The following is a 21,373-nucleotide window of genomic DNA, read 5'->3' on the forward strand; positions in this document are numbered from 1 at the left end:
CTTTCTAGGCAGAAACTGATGAAGTGTCTAAGTCTAGATACGTATTATGCTTTGATGTATAACCTTAAATACAACTTTCAAGCTCTTTTAGCTGTCATTTGTTCTTAGGATGCGAGAGGCTTCCAGATTACGCTTGAACAATTTTTTTCAGCGATCGTTGTCCGGGCATCCTTTTTCCTTAGTACAGCGTCGTCCGCTCTGCTCCTGCAAGACAGAGAGAACAAGACAATTGATGGGCAGCTTGCTCATGGTCATTTAAATGATGAACCTGACAAGGGATGAATAGTGAGATAACTTGATTTCTTTAAGTCTAAAAGTCAATGTTCAACTCATCCAGCTCCAGTGCGGAAAAATAACAACGTTACCCACTAACCATCGCTTTAGTTGATGACGTCTCGGCGGTTAAACGAAACGATTCACTTTAATTATTGTTTCTCACCCAGAGCATATCCTATTAAACAGTCATGGATCTGAAATATAAGCTCAATTCGTACGGTTGAGTGATTATGCCTTGTGTCTGGGAAAAAGGGACAGGACCGTCCGACGCAATGGCGTTGGAGGCCACCCTACTTCAGTCAGTGGTTATGCGTGTTCTACTGGGTCATAGAAACATGATGACAATTGCATTGCCTAGTGATTCAAAGCAAGAAAAGTTTTGGTCTTCAGAAGGTTATACTTTCTGTGTACCGATAGTGCCCGTAAGGTTAGTAAGGAACCTTACCACGAGACTTTCTGAGGTAATGCTAGAGGCAGTCGCGGCTTCTTTCACAACGCATTGTGCCTCCAAAGAGAAGCCTTCTTATCACTGCTTCTTCTGGTCATCAATGACTTGCGGCACTCTCACGTGTGTTGTAACTCGCTTGCCGATTTAAATCCTTTCGAGTTAAATATCTATTTTGACGACAATCGATCGAGTAGCTCGGTATGTATTCAATTCAGCACCATATAAGCTAGACTCATGCTGCAATACAAAACGCCATTGAAACGTCTGCTGAAGATGTCAAAAGTTAATGCAGCTTGTGTTATAATCGGGGATGAAGTTTTGAATGGCAAGATTACTGATACAAATTCCAAGTTCTTTGCTAAATACTGTTACGGTATGGGTATAAGATTAGGGGAGATTGTCACGATTGCAGATGACGAAACTCAGATTGTTAACACTATGAGAAGAATCTCAAAAGATTATCAGTTTATAGTCACCTCAGGCGGTATCGGACCTACCCATGATGATATTACATATGAATCGGTAGCTAAGAGTTTTAATTTGCCTGTAAAAATAGATGAAGAATGTAAAACTAGAATGGATCGGATATCGCATCCAGAGGCGAGATTAGATGCAAAAGGGCTGAAAGATTGCTATCGTATGGTAACAATGCCCTCTGGGAGCTTGGTAAAAAACTATTATGTTGCAGACGATTTATGGGTTCCAATTTGCTCCATTGACCACAAAGTTTACATTCTTCCCGGTATTCCACAATTGTTTACAAGAATGCTAACGAGCTTCACACCTACAATCAGAAAGATATACGATCTAAAAGAAAATGATCATGAATATATTCGCTTTTTTATTAAGACGCCACAATCAGAATCACAGATTTCTTCTTATTTGAGAGATTTGCAAAACGAAGCAAATACTGTTAGCAACGAAATCAAAATCGGTTCTTACCCACATTTTGGTTTGGGATTCAACACTGTGAGTATTCTGGGTACTAAAGATAACGAAAAATTTTTGAAAGATATATCAAGTCGAACAGTAACTGCATTGAAAGGTGAGCAAATCTCAGCGGAACAGGAAGAAGAATACTCAAACCCATGAACGCTAAGATTTTTCACCATCATAGGTATGCCAAAAAAAACCTTGAATACAAAATACTATTTTACATCTATGAAAAAAATTTTATAAAATAACGCCTATTCTTAACAAAGCTTAGTCTTCATCACCTTCATCTTCATCGTCGGTGTTAACAGGCTTTGGAGTACCTTTTGGAGAGGAAAGCCATTCAATATAACGCAGACGCCTGCGCTCTGCTTGAGCCTTCTTTTCGTTTCTTGTCAATCTCTTCACTCTTTTCTTGACTTTGATATTAGCCGGAGAGTCATCGTCAACAACAGAAGGGCTTGGTGCTTTAGCATTCTTCAGGCCAACAGCATCAGTGTTTCCACCGTCTTCGAACCTTGATTGGTCGATTTGTTTGAGACCCTTCTGGGTTAATTGACCATTCTCAACTATCCATTGTTCTGGACATAGAGCTCCGACAAATTCATTGTTGTGCGAAATCATGACAACACCACCACTCCAGTCACGAATTGCCACTGCTAGTGCTCCAAGAGAGTCTCTATCCAAATAATTGGTAGGTTCATCTAAAACTAGTAAATGAGGATTGTTCCACATGGCACCTGCAATAACAACCTTGACAAGTTGACCACCCGACAAGGAACCCAATGGAGTGTGATTAGCAATCTCTGCATCTAAACCGACATCGTCGAAATGTTTGGAAATAACAGATGGGATCAGTTGACGATAGCCTAAACCTTCTCTGGATGCTTCATGGTCATCGAACTTTTGAACCAATTTCTCGAAACCTTCTGCAACCAAAGTATCTTTTGGAACCCACGAGTTGTATTTGGGTTTCCACCATTTCCATTTTACTTCGTACTGGAAAGATCTTTTCAATTTTTGTCTACCGACAATAGCTTCAATCGCTCTCTTACCTCTTCCATCGCCAATATCAATTTCTTTGGCCATCATCTCCTTTTCGTCTTCGGAGATTTTTCTCGATTCCTTTAATAAAACTTCACGGTCATCACCAAATTGATAACGCCATTGTAAGTATTGGTTTGCAGTCTTTTCTTTATGTTCATTAACATGCTGCAGAGCATGTTGAGCAATATAACCAATACGCAAATTTGGATGCTTTTGAACTTCACCTTCTTGAGGAACTAGTTCACCGGTCAAAAGCTTGATTAAAGTGGACTTACCAGCACCATTTGGACCCAAAACTGCGACACGAGAGGACAGAGAAAGAGCGCACGTAGCCCCCACCAAGGATGGTTTCGCAGCTCCAGGATATGAAAAAGTAACATTGCTGACTTTGGCAACAGCCCTCGTATTTGACTTAACACCTGTTAGGATACCTGGCGGTGGGAAACGCATTTGAGCATTAGAATCACTGAGAGTATAGTATGCTTTTGCTTCCGGCTTTTGTTCAACAAACTTTTCTAAATTACCCTTGTAGTATTTCAATTTCTTATTCTCATAGTGAATAATGTCAGTACAAACAGCGTCTAGGAATCCGGAGTCGTGGGAAACAATCAAGGATGTAATGTTTGTGTTTTCCAGAAGATAGTCTTCTAACCATTTGACATTTGCAACATCTAAATGATTCGTAGGCTCATCCAGTAACAGTATGTCAGCCTTTTGCAACATTGCTCTGGCCAATTCCAATTTCATTTTCCAACCACCAGACAAAGAACCGACGGTTTGATTTCTTCTTTCTTCATCGAAGCCAACAGATTTCAATGCCTTAGAAATTTCTTCGCGTGAAGTTCCTTGCAACTGTTCGTCCAATGCAATGAAACTCACTAAATCTAGGTCTCCTTCTTCGCCTTGTAATTTGTGTTCAACAAAACAGGTACGCAAGGTGTTCTTATCTGGAAATCCTTCCAATTGACCATTGGCAATCGATCTCATCAGTGTCGATTTACCAGCACCATTTCTGCCACACAAACCATAACGATGACCCTTCAATAAACGTAGCGTAGTTTTGTTCAATAACATTCTTGAACCATACGCTAATGAAAAATCGGTGTTGACAATTTCGACACCTTCGCTTTCATCATATGACACTTTTTCCTGATGGAAGATGGCTCTGAGATCATTGATGAATTCCTTCTCGACAAATTCCTCGTGGTCTTCACCCAATACTTCAATCATATAACTCTGCAGCCTTTTCCAGTCGTTCACATTAGCATCCACTGTCAATAACTTACTGAAATAATTGATAATTATATCATCATTTAATTGGAATTTTAAGTCATCTTCGGGCAACTTAGCTAAACGTTTGACTAAAAACTCTCTGCCCTCTTCAATGGTTAATCTGCCAGAGAATTGACCAGCAGGGGCAGGCTCGTCATCTTCTTTCAACACTTTCAATGCTTTTTCTGCTAGTTCACGAACTTCAGGTAAAGAGGCCGTATCAACGACCTTTTGGATCCCTGGTAATAACTGAGGAATAAAACTTTCAATTTCTATTCTGTTGTTTACTAATCTGGTTAAATTCTCGACAACAATAACAGTTTGTCTCAGTTGTTCTTGAGAAGAAGATGAAAGATTCAAAGATCTATTCAAAATTGGAACCAACAACGACAAAGCTGGCTCAGTCACCTCCGCAACAAAAGTGACACCGGATAAGGCCTTAACTGATTGAGGCACCTTTGCTGGATCTTGTAAAGTGTCCACAATCAACTTAAATCTAGGAGATAAATCAAGATTATCGAGAATCGACACGTAGCTTAGCAATGCTTGGTGGCCTTGCTTAGCTAATTCTGGTTTGAAATCAGTTGCGACATCCGTCAAAACTGGAACAGTATCCTTGAAGGTCAATTCTAACAAGTCATTAGGAGAGTCCTCTCTTATTCTATCGACGACGGCCAACGCCTGTAATTTAGATTGCCACTTGGCACCCGATGCTAAATATTTTAGAATAACTGGTAAAACAGCACTTGTCAAAGACTCGATTGGGAAACAATTGATTAGCGAATCGATAGCATGCTGTGCAGCACGTTTAACAGTATTTTCCTTATCAGCAGTTGAATCTAGTGCACTATCGAAAAGAGGCAATAAATAGGCTTCCTCTGGATACTTTTGCGTGAAAGTTTGGCCTAATTTGGAAATCAATAACATGGCAGACTCCCTTACCAATGGTGGGTTTTTTGGCTTGGTGAATTTGGCTATAATATCCAGCAGTTTCCAAGATTCAATATTAATAGCAGAATAGTCTGTTTTCGCAAATTCTTCAATGGCAAGATCCAATTGTTTTTTGCAATCCGTGATTGTTTGGCATTGAGGAATCTGAGAAAGTATCGAGGAAATAGGTGACAGCTGCAAGTTCGACATATTCTCATTTAGAGAAGTCAATGACGTTGTTGAATTAGAAGGCGTTGGTGTATTACTGTGATCTGGGGTGACAGACGACTGTTGATAGTTGTATCCTTGGCCATAATTACTGCCGTAATTGTAGTTCTGTTTACTGTTGAAGTTTGATCCTGAACTGCGGTACTGTTGTCCTTGATTGACCGTACGCTGTTTTTGGTAGTTATTGGTATTATTGTTTTTAAAGTAACCCCCGAATGGAGATGCTACCAAATTTGGGTCTTGGGGTTGATCATTTAGAAAATCATTCAAATCCTTGAAGTTCTTGGGAGGCATGATTATTGTTGTAATGGAGCACCTTGCCGAGATATATGACCAATGTTTCAGTGCTCTTCGTTATTTCATTGTTATAAGAGATGAGATGAGCTAATGAAAAAAATTTTCATGTTGTCTTTTTCTGGTTTTATATCTCCGAACACGAACAGCTCATAAACGTCGGCGGCAAAAAAACATTCATAATAGTAAGCAAGGCCCTTGAGGATAATGATCGCTGTGCTGCAATATTATCCTCATTTCTAGGCTGCCTAATATTAAAACCTTTCGAACAATAGAAATAATGAAACTTAGACCTCGAACCTTTTGAGATGTTTTGATGTTTTGATGTTTTGATGTTTTGTTGTTTTGCAAGTTAAAGAGTGAAGTTGTTTTGAAAAAGTGTTGAATATGGCTGACAAAACATTAAATTTTGCAAAAAGGAACCAACTATAAATATAGAGAAATACTCTCATCATAACAAAATTCCTACTGCTTCAACATCTTGCACATTGAATCTTTAATTCTATGCGGCAAAGGTTTCCAAGTAATCTTGAATTGCTAGATACAGGCTTGCGCCAGTCAGTCACAACCATGTTTGCAAAAGAGTTTTATGAGAGTCACACTTTAGGACCTGGAATGACTGCGCAATCTTGCGCCTACACATCTTGGCTCTGTACGAGTATTGAAGTATTCCAAATAGATCGAAAACTAGTGAATGAAGCCAACACAGAACGCTTACTGTTCAGCATTGACTGGGATAGAATTGCTCTGTCTGGCACAGGCTGATAAGAAAACTTGTCTTTGAACGTACCGAGGACACAATGAGTTCTGCCCGAAGGGCAACAGTCAAATGTACAGAACTGCCACAATTTTGAAAGCTCAATTACGAAGAAATGTAGTGTACGTTAAAAAAAGCTTGAATCAGCCTATGAGACTGTCAGGGCACTAAAACGGACTTAGAAAGGTCTTCTGAAACTAAATACAGCCTTTCCAAGTATCGAATATAACTAATCGACTTTTTTGTAACGTAAATTCAAATTTTATCAACTGTTTATAATTCTCCTGCATCCACTATATACAGAGCTTCGGTGCCCGTGAGCTGATAGCGATTACATACTGCAGAAAGTTGAATTTGCAATAGAAAATTAGCTCAAAGGAGAACAATTTTATTGGTGTCGCCACATGAAAGATAATGCGACCATTCCAATGAGTGCGTCGCTTATCATTACAGGTTTCACAGAGCCCATTGCGAGTTTGTTCAGGATACCAAGCGATACTTTGATTCTCTGCGTTGACGCGAAAACGCGAGAATTCGTTTACGCGTTTTTTTTTCATCGTTATACGCAATCAAAAAGTTAAGGAATTGATGCAACTACGATGAATAGTAAAATGAACAACCCAGCTTAGTGATGATGTTTTGAAGTAATTCTGCAATTTTCTTGAGATAGCGTTTTGTTTCGGTAACTTGTCTCTTTAACTTGCCCTTTTTGAAAGTGAAATATATATTCTAACCGACAAGGGAACATTTTGCATACATCAGTTTGAAGGACAAGTTCTCAAAAGACTACGGTACAATGACTGACGTTACAAAAATGGCTCTAAAGATACTGTATTCCCTTGATAACGGAACGACTGCGACGTATTTAGCACGTTCCAAGAAGCAACAGTGTGTGCGAATTGCTACAATACCGAACCCTGACTCTACTTTAGAGAACGACGTCGGCTCATTTAAGATTGGAGCAGTGGAATTGTCATTCGTATTACAAGAAATTTATTTAAACTCCCCCGAATTGCTTAATCACAACATATCAAGGAGCGGGCATGACTATAATCTATATTACCAGGACATTTGTGAACTTGATGAGCCATTGGTGAGCTTAGGCTTGCTTTCAGAAATACGGCAGAAAATGGGCAAGCTATCAACACAAGAATCATATCCATATGAGGACGGTGAAGAGGAGGAACCTTTTATTGTCACAGGAAGAATATGCTCAAGCTTTGCTGCCCTGTTGAAGCCCTCATATAAGGCAACAGGAAACAATACACAGAGAAAACACAACACACCATCCAATGATACTTTGGAAGTAAAATTAAGATTTATCAGAGTTGTCACTAATAAAAACGCGAGACGACCAAGTGCGAGTATTTCAAACGTACCGATGATTCCTGTACCCACAGCCGTGGTAAATCAAATGCATTTTAAAAGCAGTAACGGTACAAACCCAACACAGAAAATGGGAAGGCCTGCCAGAATAATAACTGGCTCCAAAAGACAAACTAATCCAACACCAGCACCCAAAGCTGAAAGAACACAGTCATTACCCATATGGAATCCTAAACAGGGTTCAAATCATACAGGCTTACCGACAAATTCAATAGCGCACAAAATATTTTTAGCAGATCGCAACACTGAAAATCTCCAAGCGAAATCTTCTCATCAACAAGCTACGACATATCAAGTAAGTGCATTACAGCAGGATAATACCGTACAGAAATTCAGAGTTGATGATTCGGTGAGCAAAAGATTTGATTTTATGCTAAACAAAAAGAAAAAGAATCAAAATCAGCCGCAACAACAGCGTCAGCAACTAGAAAGCACCAAGAGTAGTTTTTTGAATACAAATAAGAAATATACAACAGCAGCAAAAGCTCGAAGGTGTAATACAATGGCTGCAATCCCACTTGCTCTGGGAAATTCTCTACCAAATTTGAAAACAGAATCAAAGCAGCAAAGGAGCGGTTCAATTTCTAGCGGAGTTTACAAATCAATTCAAGAACAGGAATCCGTCTTTCAGCAGATTCTATCAAACAGCCCCACCAAACAACATAACACTCCAGCATCAGCAGAGGACGATAAAGAGAATTTACCACCTTCAATTGTACCGAAAGATAATATTGATCTTGATTTATTGAATTTCTCAGATGTTGGTTTAAAGAGCGATTTAGACTGGTTCGGAAATTACGATCCATTCAATTCTCCATCAATTATACCAGAAGTCCCGCTGGAGCATGCATTAAAACCATCTTCTGCGACCCCAAAGGATCCAAATACCTGCAATACGGTAGATATTGAAAACGATGGGGAAGATGAGGAAGGTGACAAAACCCCTAGGATAAATGACAACAACGATAAAGTCGATGCATTGAATGATGCTGATAGAACTTCCCCTATAGACACATTATCCATGCCACTCATGGAGCTAAACGACAGGCCTTCAGGTCGAATGGTGTCATGCCAAGAACAACTGCAAAGACTTCCATTACTTGGCAACCAACTGAAAAGCACCTCCTTCATTTCGCGCCGAGAAGTATTCAAAGATGAATTGCGAGGTCCCAGCGAGGAGGAAATTGATAATGACGAAGATGCAACATCCGTGTTGATGCAGTTTTCTTCCTCATACCCGGATAACTCCCCATCACTTAAGAAAAGTGATTCACAAAGGAAAATCACTACTTCTGAATACTCTTCGCCACTATTAAAGCGCCATCGTGATTGTGACATCCAAGAAGCATGTGAAGATGAGGAAGAACAGAAAGACAATTTCAAAAAGCAAAGAATTATGCCTTCGTCACCAACAATGTTCAACTATCCTGATGACTCTTCGAACCATGAAGATGCAAATGATTTATTTTCTTCTTTCATGCATGGTCCACAAAATGAAAATCAAGATGTTGACTCAACACCAGATACTCGATACGAAAACCAGTCTAGCGACCACATCAAGAATATATAATTGCATGATAAACTTCTATTAAATCAACTTAGTAACATCTTGAAAGACCACGAGCAAAATAAGAGAGGGCAGAAATTCCCCGTCTATGTAAATAAAGATTGTAAGTATAAGTGCTATCTAGCCCCAGGCAACTCTCAATGCTAGTGAAAGCGAAAAAACAAGCAAATATTGGGATGGAGACCTACATCTCGATGGTGCTTCCGAAATTGATCTATCTTTTATTCTTATATTGGAGTGGTTCGTGATACTTTCTTTTTTTTTTTTTTTTTTTTTTTGGCGCTTAAAGGTAACACGTCAAGCACTATCGGCGGCGAATCTGACACTTGAAAATAATACGATTAGCTTTGCTTGTGAAATGAGAAGAGGTAGAGATCTATTATTGCCAAGCATTGGTAGGTTAACAGTTTCCCAATGACAGCAGGGATATGTTGGGGCTACATAAACGATGTTAATGCGTTTAAGCTATTGGCGACGCTTGTCACTGTGGCGGTGGCTTCCATGTATTCTCTAGTTTACCTATTATCCCATACTCCAAGAGAACCGTTCTCTGAGGAATTGCAATCCATTACTGTCGACGAAAACGGCGATCGATTAACAACGGAGCTGGTTGCTGTCAACAGTGCCACTCATCATGCCAGTGAGGGCATTCTTTTATCTGTGGTTGTGCCTAGTTACAATGAAACTGGGAGGATATTGCTGATGTTAACTGAGGCTATTAAATACCTGGAAAGCGCTTTTCCTCAAAAATGGGAAATAATAATCGTAGATGATGGTTCCAGAGACGGGACAACTGATTATTGTTTAAAACAAGCACATGAACAGTTTAAGCTGAGGGCGGGAGAATTGAGAGTAATTCATTTTATCAAGAACAGAGGCAAAGGTGGCGCTGTGAGACAAGGAATGTTGCATATTCGCGGAAAATATGGTCTTTTTGCAGATGCAGATGGTGCAAGTAAATTTAGTGACGTCGAAAAATTATTGGAAAGTGTCAAGAAGCTCGAAAAAAACGAAACAGGTAAGGATAAGGCTGCAGTCGCAATTGGATCTCGCGCTCATATGATCAACACTGATGCTGTGGTTAAGAGATCAGTTATAAGAAATTTTTTGATGTATGGACTGCACACATTAGTTTTCGTTTTTGGTATTAGGTCCATCAAAGATACGCAATGTGGGTTTAAATTATTCAATAAAGCAGCTATAGAACAAATATTTCCATACTTGCATACCGAGGGTTGGATTTTTGATGTTGAGATACTCATGTTGGCTATCAGGAAGTTGATACCTATTGTGGAGGTTCCTATCTCGTGGCATGAGGTGGATGGGTCCAAAATGGAGCTAGCACGAGACAGTATTAACATGGCTAAGGACTTGGTAGTCATCAGAATGGCATATATTCTAGGAATCTATAAGGATTACAGAAAAATCTGAATATAGATGACACGTAAATACGAATAAAGAGATATATAGGGTTACTTTTTTACATTCCCTTTTTTTGACCTTCGAAAATAGCGTAAGACAAAGATGTGAGCTTTCTTCTGATGATTGTTCCATTATTTAAAAAGGTTCTGATGACCGACGCATACACTTGACTATCAGTCGCGATGGAGTCAAACGCTTTCAACAAAGCAGGTGTATTTATTTCCAATTCGATTTCGTGAGTTATTTCAGGACTGCTGCCTTTTCGCCCGTGCTCACTCTTTTCGACTTTTGTAATATCTATTCTCGTGCAGGAGTCGTTATGAATATAGCTTACACGCTCTTTGGATCTTTCACTCAAGGGTGTTTGACTCTTGTATTTTTCAGGAGGCTCATTTTCAGGAACTGGAATTTCTAAATTTATTGATATTTTGACATCATAACTGTCCTTTGGTGAATATATTAATAAATGTGCAATTTTTCTCTTCTCTATAAATTGACCAACTCGTCCAGTCTTGATATCTGTACTCATTCTCAGAAATCGAGGTCTCTGAGTAGCCACGCCGACTCTGTATGTTGAATCCTTCGTGTGTGATTCTATGGTACTAAATTTGCCTCTGTTTTCGCTAACCTCACTCAATCCACGTATATACTTTTTCAATTCTTCGAAAACTGATGGATCAATGGTTGGAACCATGGTAGTATCTAATTCTGTAAACACAGCTTGTGAAGAAACAGGAGGATTAATACGATCTGGAGATTTGGCATCCATTATCACACCGAACTTCATTTCCATTTCTATAAGTTGCCTCATATCGGGCGGTATCGAAAAAATAGTGGCATATACCCAATCTTGGACAGATTTTGTTAGATCATCATCAGGTATTATATTCAAAAAGGAATTGTCTATCTTGAAATCCTTCTTGTCAATATTCTGTAAGGCTTTAATTGTCGGCCTCCATTTTTGAGCCCATATTGGAACATTTTTGTATTTATTAGGTTTAGAAGTGGCTGCAATTTCATTCAAAATCTGTAAATCCTTTTTAAGATTGTTTTTCCTCGACTTTAAAGAGGCCCTTTCATCAAAAATTGTCGTTACCGAGTTCTCGCTTCCCTGAGGTTCAAAAGTATTCGTGCTTGCTGCAGTACCAGCGTCAGAAGTCTTTCGACTTGTTGATGGGTTCTTTTTCTCAATCAAGCTACTTTTAGGCTCCTGGGGAGCCGCAAGAAGAGTATTCTTTTGCTCCGTAGCTCGCTTTGATTCATCTTTCTGTGGCGACTTACCCTCTTGCTTGTCATAGTCGAATGTCATATCTTTATCAAAGTTTACACCGCCGCCGCCCATGCCCACATCATCATCTGTGTCGGTCTCATCACCCATGAAATCATTAGGATTGATAGAATTCACAGATGTTTCTCTGCGGATCTCACTGCTATTCAATGACGATACGCTTTCATTATTTTGGCCATAATTAGGCGATTTAACTTTCGGGTTCTCATCATGATTTACTAAGTCATCCAGCGATAATGCCCTCTTTGGTTGCTGTCTCGATTGCTCACTGGTACTCATTACAAAGCCTAATATACTCCCTCACTCTTTTACCTTGCATACCAAGTTATCTTCCTCTTGTCCCACCAATGACTAGCATATTTAGTCTGCCCGTAATATCAACATATTCTTATGAATATGTCATCATTAACGAACACGGAATTGTATTAGGAATTGATGCTCATCGAACTACATGAATAGAACATGCACTTCTACCAGTAGTGTTTCATCTTCTGGGGTCTGCTCTTCTGCAGGGATAAATGTGTCGATAGCACGAACACTTGAGACTCATTGTCAAGTGTGAATACATCGTCTTAACAAAATAGTACTAATATACAATAATCAATAATGAGCCGTGAGAGCCGCATCGGCCGCAATGCTGAGGAAGATATTAGGAAGATTAGCCAAGCTATGGATGCCTTGGCTAAGCTTATAATCGAAAAAAGGCAAGATGGCACACAGTTGCAGCTGGAATATCAACACAAACTGGAAAGATTGAACCAGGTCATAGAGTTGATACTAGGAATGAGACATAATGAGAGCGAAACTCGATACGAACTTGACGCAAACCATTTAGACAGGCTACTTCGTGGTAATATAGAGATTGTGGAGAAAACAGTTGAGACCCTAAGTACAAATAGTCAAGCGCAAGCAGAGAGCTATGCACTTATACCTATAGTTAAGAAATCTCACGCTAGCGAAACCAGCATACACAGAAAGAAGAAGAAGAAAAATAAGATATGCTGTTCGTTTTGCAATGAACCTGGTCATACACGAGCTAAATGCGAGAAGAAGTTGCTTTTCTCAAAAGAGTAATGGTTTACAATACATGTATTATACAGTTTTTTGCCTATTGGAACCCCCTATCTATTAGTTATTTCTTTTCCATCATTGCTTCTCTTCTAGCAGCGTCTTGTAACAGATTTGTATCTACCATATTTTTATTTAAATAGACGTATCTCACAGTCGAGCCTCTAATAAAAATATTTCTCACAGAACCAAAGTGCGGATACTTGCTCTCATCACTACATGATATATTGTCTAATTTCAAGTTGAGGAACTGGTCTACTGACTTAAGCGTTCCCTTCAGTTCGATATCATTTTTCAGCTATAATCAACTGTTAGTTAGTAAAGCGTCGGGACAAAACCGTATCACATAATTTATATCAGATTCATATCACATACTTCCACAGTAACCTCTTGATCCACCAATGTTTTGAAGAATGAAAAGAATAGCATCGCGACCCTTACTGCTTCGATCCCTACACAGTTCTCTCAGTTCAAAGACATTTCACTTGAATTCAATTATCATTTTAAGTTCAACTTCTTCTCGCCTCGTCATGCGCAGAGAAAAAAAAAAGGCCAATATGACAAATGTGATTTATTGTGAAGACTAAAAACTCTACAAAGAAATAGCTACGTAAGTCATTGATCCTCATTTGTATCTCTTGGCTTCAACACAAATGGATGTCCAGTCACTCTAAAGTAGATATCTTTCACATCGTCAGTCATGGACTCGAAATGCGATGATGCGTCATAGGACCTTGATAAATATACCTTGTCTTTGGATCCATCATCCTTCGGTTCGAATAGCTCAGCAATACCCATGAATTTTTCTTCAATTGGTCCCAATAATTTGAATGCGGATTCCAGTTCAATATGTGGTTTATCAGTCTCGACAATTGTTGAGATGATTGCCAAGTAATGATTCTTTGAACATACGTTATGGGCTTCAGAGACAACTGCAATGTAAATATCATTTTTCCGGCCAACTTGACTCTGAGGAATTATAATTTGTATAGAATCGGCATTATTTGTATTCGCAACCGGGTGATTGAGAATACAAATGGCTCTAATAACTCTTTGGCCCGTTGATTTACATTTTTCCGGGAAATACGTGGGATCTGCAATTACCAATGGTGCATTGAAAGTGCCTAGTTTGGTCTTCACACCCTTGAACTGTCCTTCTTCGTTATACAGTACTTCATCGATTGGATTGTCCAACATATAAGTACCACCATATATTGCGCTCAAACGAGCAAAGCCTTGGGGTAATTCACCGAGACCGTATAGAGGATAAAGATATGGTGATTTACCATAACGTGCAACACTTTGGCAGTATAGCAAAATTCTTTCGAAAGACTGTCTCGCTGGCTGCTGTAAATAATCGTCATTAGTCCACAGAGCCATGGAATGTCCAATAAATTCTTTGGTTGAATTTCCCAATCCAAATTTGTAGTAGACCTCATCCATGGTATTTTTGTCTAGATCCAAACCCTGGTGGGTGGCTAGTTCATCTTCTTGATAACTACTAATCCACTCCAAAAATTTTTTCATTCTACGCTTTTCAAAAATCCCCATCAATGGTGATGATATAGCTTCCATTTCATTTGCAGGAACTTTGTAAATTTTACCTTGTTTGAAGACATAGGATCCTGAGACTTGCTTGAAATCAACATACCTAGTAACATCCGTATGTGCCAAAATTTTCGTCAATTCGCCGTTGGCCATCAAAAATTTTGGAATCAAATCGACATTCCAATCTCTATCTCTACCAAATTTCGCTTCTCTTTCCTCCTTTGATATAGGGTTCTGCTTGAATTTTTCGTATAGCTGTGACAACGTCACAGAGGCAGCTTCGCCACCATAGTGATCCTGTTTATCTATATGCAACACTTTTTTACCATCAACAGAAAGCAAGCCAGACAAGATACACTCTGTCAGGCCTGTTCCCAAGACGATAACGTCAAAATCAGTATCCATGGTTTCCTGATCCATCTTTGATTGGCAAGTAATAGCTGTCTGGAATGTATTTTGGCAGCTCCGAATCCACCTTGTCTTGTCAGGATCTTGATCAGTAGCATCATCGTTCATCCCTTACTTCTGCTCTTTTGTGTGATCATAGGTGACGCCGCAGTATAACCTTCCCGGGTAACGATGATAAAAGTTCAACATTGATAAGGCTCGTTTACAAACAGGAACACAGTTTCGACTTGAACTGCTGCCTCTTGTTTGCCTCATAATTTACCTGATAGTCCCAGCAAGTCATGTCATCGTACTCTATGTGATGGCCCTCGTTATACCATACTTTAATACTTGTTTCTCTTGCATGTAGAGATGGTATTTATTCAAAAAAAAGATCTTATCCTAGACGTGCGATCCGTTATAACCTAAACAGAACAGCAGGGGCGTTCCGAGGAGTTTGATGACAGCAGGACAGTATATCGTACATATTAAAGATGCACTCTTCAGGTCATCGTTGATGAAAAAAGCCAAGCCAGTGTTCAAAGAAAAGATTAAGGCCTTTGACATCAAATCGGGTGAAAAATGGGTTATCTGGGGTCCAGGTAAAGCTAAGTTAATGAATATTTTAGGCAATAAATATTTGTGTGATCCTCCTTTGTCTCTTCAGTATGGTAAAATCAAAGGCAGGCAACTGCGTATCGAACAAGTTCTGTTCAAGGGTGTTGTGCCAACTGCACATTTAAGTGCTAGATATGAATATTTCAAAGACGATTTTGATCAGAATTGCAAAAAATTCATAATAAATAACGCAATCGGATCAAATGCGGTCTCCTATGATGTCGCCACTTCTGATCGTGTTGTGAATATGATTTTATATGAAAAGCTAGTCTCGGAGCTGTTTTTGGAGGACCTTCAAGAGAGATGGGTCATGGGATTAAGTAACGGACAGATGAGGAGAGCAAGATTGGCATACAGCCTACTCAAAGAACCCGACTTACTGTTGATAGATGATCCCTTTCTCGGATTGGATCCGACTGCTGCTTCAATAATATCAAATTTCTTGGCAACATATGATGAATCCCTCACATCAGTGGTTATCGGTATGAGATACCAAGATGAGATTCCCCCTTGGTGCACACACATATGTCATGTGAAGGAAGAAGAAGGTGTTGTTTTCCAAGGTTCAATCGAGACATTCCACAAGGAGATAATTTCCATAAAAAACGAGGTTGAAGCAGCTTCCCGTACCTTGAAATCGAATACTTTTACGATTGAGGATTTGATTTCGCCTCATCCTTGGTTTGGCAAATCGCATCATGAAATTATCAAAATGCCCAACTGCGTGGAATTGAATTACGTTGATGTTAAATACAAGGGCGAACCTGTCCTCAAGAATCTAACCTGGAAAGTGAGACCGGGCTCCAACTGGCATATCAAAGGTAATAATGGAACAGGGAAATCAACGTTACTGTCTTTGTTAACTGCCGAACATCCACAGTCGTGGAACTCAAAAATTATCGAAAATGGTGCGCCAAGAAGAAGTGGCAAAGCAAACTACTTTGATATTAACAAGAGAATTGGCATGTCCGCACCAGAATTGCACGCGATTCTACTAAGGAATGTCGGAAGCAAACAAACTGTCAGAGAAATAATTTCCAGTGGGTTTCACGATGCCTCCTCGAATAACTTTATACCGTTGTGGGACAATCTAGACAAGAATAAGCGGTTATTGATAGATATGCTTTTGACCTATTTTAACATGAGCACGATAGCGGATTCAATTGTGTTCGGACAGCTTACTGTCAGTCAGCAGAAACTAGTTATGTTCATCAGAAGTTTGGTCAAAATGCCAGAAATACTGATTTTGGACGAGGCGTTTTCAGGTATGGAGATTGAACCAATGATCCGTTGTCATGAACTACTTGAAGAATGGCCAGGTACCATATTGGCAGTATCTCATGTCGAGGAAGAAACGCCAAAATGCGATTATACTTTGAGACTGATTGCGCCAGGCCAGTTCGAAATAAATGATCAGAACAACAATCTCTAAAATAATTTTGAATCTATACATATATATATATAAATATATATATATTTGTCATTTTTTACAGATTTAATGAACGTACTCTCGCAAGCTGCCTCGCGCATTGGTTTCCGTAATTGAACTGCTGCCGAAACAAGCGAAAACGCGACTGGAAAGAATCTCCTTTCAGAAACGTTCTGAAATTCGAAGGCTAACAGCGAGATCAGACTTGGATACGAAATTAATTAGAGCTGCGTAGTTTCCTAGTATCGATAGTCGAGTGACGATTTTTCCCATCGCTCTATTTCCTATCCTTCGCTGTTGACCGAAGACAGCTCTTCAAGCATCCCTATTGTCGTTTGCAACTAAATTGGTAGAAACATAGAAACGTGCCGGAGACTGGTAGAAGTACACAGTTCATATCAACTCTAGACTCCTTAAGTCACTCAAAATGAGTAGTACCCCAGCAACCAATATACGGGTGCCAATGATCCCGCCAGATGACTTACCCAGAAGTGTCAAGCAAGAGAACGAATATGGTAGATTGGAATCAGAAGAACACCTTTATCAAGTCAAGCCCATGAAAAGAAGTAACCAGATGGAAAAACCTATTGTGGATACACCACCATATTACATTTCACTGATCACATATTTGAATTATTTGATCCTGATCATCTTGGGCCATATTCACGATTTTTTGGGCATGAAGTTTCAAAAGGATAAGCATGCAGATGTTTTTGAGCATGATGGATTGGCACCATGGTACTCGAAATTTGAAAGTTTTTTCGCTAGGAGAATGAAAAAGAGAATCGATGATTGTTTTTCAAGGCCAGCGACTGGTGTTCCAGGTAGATTTATTCGTTGCATTGACCGTATTTCTCACGATTTGAATAACTATTTTACCTACCCAGGCACCACTTCAATGTGTTTGAATTTGTCTTCTTACAATTATCTAGGATTTGCTCAGAGCGAAGGGCAATGTACCGATGCGGCAATTAAATGTGTTGAAGAATATGGCCTTCACTGTGGTGGACCAAGGACTCAAATTGGTTCAAGTAATTTGCATATTCAGGCCGAACAATTGATTGCTAGATTTGTTGGTAAGGACGAAGCTATGCTTTTTTCGATGGGTTATGGTACCAATGCTAATTTTTTCAATGCATTTCTCGACTCAAAGTGTCTTATTATTTCTGATGAATTAAATCATACGTCGATCAGAACCGGAGTAAGATCTTCAGGTGCTGCAGTGAGGGCTTTCAAACATAATGATATGGATGAACTGGAAAAGTTGATCAGAGAGCAAATTGTTTTAGGCCAACCGAAGACTAATAGACCGTGGAAGAAAATATTAATTGTAGTAGAGGGTCTATATTCTATGGAAGGAACTTTGTGCAATCTGCCCAAGCTAGTCGAGTTGAAGAAGAAGTATAAATGTTACCTATTTGTGGATGAAGCTCATTCTATAGGTGCAATGGGTCCCACAGGACGTGGTGTTTGCGAACTATTCGATATTAATCCAAAAGAGGTAGATTTCCTGATGGGTACCTTAACCAAGTCTTTCGGAGCTGCTGGTGGTTATATTGCAGCCGATAAATGGATAATGGATAGACTAAGAATGGATATAACCACAGCTTCTTATGCGGAATCTGTTCCACCCCCTGTGCTTGGTCAAGTCATATCTTCGTTGATGACAATTACTGGTGAGCTCAACCCTGGAGAGGGTAAAGAAAGACTACAAAGAATTGCATTCAACTCCCGTTATTTACGTCTAGGCCTTCAAAGGTTGGGCTTCATAGTATATGGCTGCCCAGATTCTCCCGTGATTCCAATGCTGTTGTATTGTCCTTCAAAGATGCCAGCTTTTTCCAGAATGATGCTTCAAAGGAAAATTGCTGTTGTCATTGTGGCATATCCAGCGACACCTTTGATAGAATCAAGGGTTAGATTTTGCATGTCATCAGCCCTCACCAAGGAAGATCTAGATTATTTATTACGTCACGTTAGTGAAGTAGGTGATAAATTATGCCTAAAATTGAGCTCTGGAAAGGCAGGCGTGCCACAAGACGGTATTCCGCCCAGATGGGATGTAGAAGATGTTATTGCACGTACAGGCGAAGACTGTAAGGATGATAGATTCTTCAGAGTATAGTTCCAGTAGATGTTTTTTCCTATTGGAGTACTTTGCGAGATAGACCAGGCATAAACACTTATATATGACTTACGTATGACTTATATCTATGGATAATGAGCCACTGTTCATTTTTATGAATTATTACTCCGTATTTTTGCACATCCGGCTAAACAATTCCCCATGGATCTCCGCTCCCTATCCACGAAAAACTGTATTAAAAAGAGAATACCTCAGTAAACAATACTCGAAAGCGACGCTCCAGTGAAGTGCGCAATGGCATCCCTATACCACATTGGCAGTGCCACAAAGCAGCAAATTCAAAAATTTCGTATATCTACGTCTAGATCAGAAAAGATTAGGTTTCTTCCCATCAAAATTGAACCCAAACCATCATATGAGATTGTGATTGACGAGGAATCCCTCGAAGAACTGGAAGACGCCGAAGAATTAAGTGGCCTGACAGATGCACTGCCAAATAATTGTCCCAGATTCCTACTACTAGCCTACCCAATAACTAAGAAAGATGGTATAAAACAAGTCCCACTGGTCCTTCTGTACTGGAAACCGGCAACCGTGGTTTCACCAGAATGGAAGATGCTCTACGCGGGTGCTCTTGAGCAGGTAAGAAGTGAGTGTGCACCACGACAACTAGTCGAGGTCAGTTCAGGACTAGAAGAAGAGGAAGATATTGAAGAACTGCAGAAGCAGATTGAAGCAAATTGAAGTAAATTGACATACGTACTACATGTAGATGTATGTGTCCCCTTTATAAAAAGAGCTGAAAATTCTGAAAAGTTGGTGGACTGCTTGCTGTATAAACACCTAGACACCAAATAAGTCAACCCAACATCCGATCACCAGAATGATAATTTTTATGTTTTCGTTTTTTCAAGACAACGCGAGAGGGAACGCGAACGCACTCAATGCCGACAAACTGTTACAGCTGTGGTCTGCTTGGTCGAGTACATACCTGAAAAGATATATATGTCGATGTGAACTTCTGTAATACTCGAGGTGGTCTCTGTTGAAGGAATAGTAACGTACTAAATCTAGCAAAATGGGTCGTCTACACAGCAAAGTATGTCATTAATGAAGCTCTAGGAGCTTATATGCAATTTGTAACTCAAATTTGCAAAACTATATGCGGTGAACTGACGATAAGTCGTTAATGTTCAGTCACATATAAACTTCGGATCATTTCATTCTGTTTTCCGGTGTACGTCAAAAAGATCGGTGCTTATGCTATATGAGCAGTGCCTCTCTTTTAGAGACTCTTCATGAGATCTCGCGGCGTATTAGCTGGGTGATTCCAATCTTTTTTATTCTACATGCCGGATGTCGTGAGTGCTCTCATGTTGAGCCATTCATGCTTCTGTGAGGCATTAGATGTCAGTGGATGATTCCACTATTCATGTGGAACTGTAAAGTGGAGTCCTTTTACAAGCTGGAGCATGAGGCCGTGTGTGCACGGTTTCCAGTCACGTAAACGATGCAACTGTGGAAACAGTCAGTGGAATGTGAGGAAGGGCAATTTTTGTTGGCAATCTTCATCATGGTTCATCTTTTACTAACAATTCCATTCATTGTGTTTTTTTCAATAGGGTAAAGGTATCTCTTCTTCCGCTATTCCATACTCCAGAAATGCACCAGCTTGGTTCAAGTTGTCGTCTGAAGCTGTTGTTGAGCAAATCATCAAGTACGCCAGAAAGGGTTTGACTCCTTCTCAAATCGGTGTCTTGTTGAGAGATGCCCACGGTGTTACTCAAGCTAAGGTTATCACTGGTAACAAGATTATGAGAATTTTGAAATCTAACGGTTTCGCTCCAGAAATTCCAGAAGACTTGTACTTCTTGATCAAGAAGGCTGTCTCCGTCAGAAAGCATTTGGAAAGAAACAGAAAGGACAAGGATGCTAAGTTCAGATTAATTTTGATCGAATCCAGAATCCACAGATTGGCTAGATACTACAGAACTGTCTCTGTCTTGCCACCAAACTGGAAGTACGAATCTGCTACTGCTTCAGCTTTGGTTAACTGAGGTGCTTTCATGGCTGTTTCAATTTTATCTTTTTTCATATCGATTGTATAGTTAAAAATTTCGGTTTAGCACTTTCAATATCTCATCTCATTTGCATATCATAATACTGAAAAAAAGTTATTATCATTCTTCTATTAGCTCTCGTACACTAGTATTCTCTTATAGATGGTGGCTTCTCAACGTGCTACATTGAAAGAAACTAAAAAAGTGAAAAATAATGATTTCGCCCAGGATCGAACTGGGGACGTTCTGCGTGTTAAGCAGATGCCATAACCGACTAGACCACGAAACCATTGTAATTTGATGAAATGTTTGGTCGATTAGGTAGCCCA

The 21,373-nt window shown here is 39.6% G+C and overlaps 12 protein-coding genes and 1 non-coding gene across 13 annotated transcripts; 8 read left to right on the forward strand and 5 right to left on the reverse strand.

Annotated features, from left to right (window-relative positions):
• Positions 1 to 958: 958 nt before the first annotated feature.
• FPY1 (flavin adenine dinucleotide pyrophosphatase) lies at positions 959 to 1,816 on the forward strand (the record flags this gene model as incomplete). Its single annotated transcript, XM_037286914.1, has 1 exon — positions 959 to 1,816. One exon carries the CDS (start codon positions 959 to 961, stop codon positions 1,814 to 1,816), a length of 858 nt encoding a protein of 285 aa, XP_037142809.1.
• Positions 1,817 to 1,927: 111 nt separating this feature from the next.
• On the reverse strand, positions 1,928 to 5,428 carry NEW1 (New1p; the record flags this gene model as incomplete). The annotated part of the gene is made up of 1 exon (XM_037286915.1): positions 1,928 to 5,428. The coding sequence occupies one exon, from the start codon at positions 5,426 to 5,428 to the stop codon at positions 1,928 to 1,930; it is 3,501 nt and encodes a 1,166-aa protein (XP_037142810.1).
• A 1,553-nt stretch (positions 5,429 to 6,981) lies between these two features.
• On the forward strand, positions 6,982 to 9,141 carry SPT21 (Spt21p; the record flags this gene model as incomplete). Its single annotated transcript, XM_037286916.1, has 1 exon — positions 6,982 to 9,141. One exon carries the CDS (start codon positions 6,982 to 6,984, stop codon positions 9,139 to 9,141), a length of 2,160 nt encoding a protein of 719 aa, XP_037142811.1.
• A 411-nt stretch (positions 9,142 to 9,552) lies between these two features.
• On the forward strand, positions 9,553 to 10,569 carry ALG5 (dolichyl-phosphate beta-glucosyltransferase; the record flags this gene model as incomplete). Its single annotated transcript, XM_037286917.1, has 1 exon — positions 9,553 to 10,569. One exon carries the CDS (start codon positions 9,553 to 9,555, stop codon positions 10,567 to 10,569), a length of 1,017 nt encoding a protein of 338 aa, XP_037142812.1.
• Positions 10,570 to 10,618: 49 nt separating this feature from the next.
• Positions 10,619 to 12,127, reverse strand: CET1 (polynucleotide 5'-phosphatase; the record flags this gene model as incomplete). Its single annotated transcript, XM_037286918.1, has 1 exon — positions 10,619 to 12,127. The coding sequence occupies one exon, from the start codon at positions 12,125 to 12,127 to the stop codon at positions 10,619 to 10,621; it is 1,509 nt and encodes a 502-aa protein (XP_037142813.1).
• Positions 12,128 to 12,454: 327 nt separating this feature from the next.
• Positions 12,455 to 12,922, forward strand: HG535_0B01240 (uncharacterized protein; the record flags this gene model as incomplete). The annotated part of the gene is made up of 1 exon (XM_037286919.1): positions 12,455 to 12,922. The coding sequence occupies one exon, from the start codon at positions 12,455 to 12,457 to the stop codon at positions 12,920 to 12,922; it is 468 nt and encodes a 155-aa protein (XP_037142814.1).
• A 58-nt stretch (positions 12,923 to 12,980) lies between these two features.
• On the reverse strand, positions 12,981 to 13,345 carry LSM2 (Sm-like protein LSM2; the record flags this gene model as incomplete). Its single annotated transcript, XM_037286920.1, has 2 exons — positions 12,981 to 13,214; positions 13,292 to 13,345. 2 exons carry the CDS (start codon positions 13,343 to 13,345, stop codon positions 12,981 to 12,983), a joined length of 288 nt encoding a protein of 95 aa, XP_037142815.1.
• A 186-nt stretch (positions 13,346 to 13,531) lies between these two features.
• On the reverse strand, positions 13,532 to 14,980 carry GDI1 (Gdi1p; the record flags this gene model as incomplete). Its single annotated transcript, XM_037286921.1, has 1 exon — positions 13,532 to 14,980. One exon carries the CDS (start codon positions 14,978 to 14,980, stop codon positions 13,532 to 13,534), a length of 1,449 nt encoding a protein of 482 aa, XP_037142816.1.
• A 331-nt stretch (positions 14,981 to 15,311) lies between these two features.
• HG535_0B01270 (uncharacterized protein) lies at positions 15,312 to 16,901 on the forward strand (the record flags this gene model as incomplete). The annotated part of the gene is made up of 1 exon (XM_037286922.1): positions 15,312 to 16,901. One exon carries the CDS (start codon positions 15,312 to 15,314, stop codon positions 16,899 to 16,901), a length of 1,590 nt encoding a protein of 529 aa, XP_037142817.1.
• A 424-nt stretch (positions 16,902 to 17,325) lies between these two features.
• LCB2 (serine C-palmitoyltransferase LCB2) lies at positions 17,326 to 19,023 on the forward strand (the record flags this gene model as incomplete). The annotated part of the gene is made up of 1 exon (XM_037286923.1): positions 17,326 to 19,023. One exon carries the CDS (start codon positions 17,326 to 17,328, stop codon positions 19,021 to 19,023), a length of 1,698 nt encoding a protein of 565 aa, XP_037142818.1.
• Positions 19,024 to 19,278: 255 nt separating this feature from the next.
• AIM7 (Aim7p) lies at positions 19,279 to 19,728 on the forward strand (the record flags this gene model as incomplete). Its single annotated transcript, XM_037286924.1, has 1 exon — positions 19,279 to 19,728. One exon carries the CDS (start codon positions 19,279 to 19,281, stop codon positions 19,726 to 19,728), a length of 450 nt encoding a protein of 149 aa, XP_037142819.1.
• Positions 19,729 to 20,062: 334 nt separating this feature from the next.
• Positions 20,063 to 21,041, forward strand: RPS13 (40S ribosomal protein uS15; the record flags this gene model as incomplete). Its single annotated transcript, XM_037286925.1, has 2 exons — positions 20,063 to 20,083; positions 20,607 to 21,041. The coding sequence occupies 2 exons, from the start codon at positions 20,063 to 20,065 to the stop codon at positions 21,039 to 21,041; spliced, it is 456 nt and encodes a 151-aa protein (XP_037142820.1).
• A 218-nt stretch (positions 21,042 to 21,259) lies between these two features.
• Positions 21,260 to 21,333, reverse strand: HG535_0Btrna4V. Its single transcript has one exon. It is a non-coding gene; the product is annotated as a tRNA-Val (tRNA).
• Positions 21,334 to 21,373: the final 40 nt, after the last annotated feature.

Source organism: Zygotorulaspora mrakii, chromosome 2, assembly GCF_013402915.1.
Source record: "Zygotorulaspora mrakii chromosome 2, complete sequence".
NCBI classification, from domain to species: Eukaryota; Fungi; Ascomycota; class Saccharomycetes; order Saccharomycetales; family Saccharomycetaceae; genus Zygotorulaspora; species Zygotorulaspora mrakii.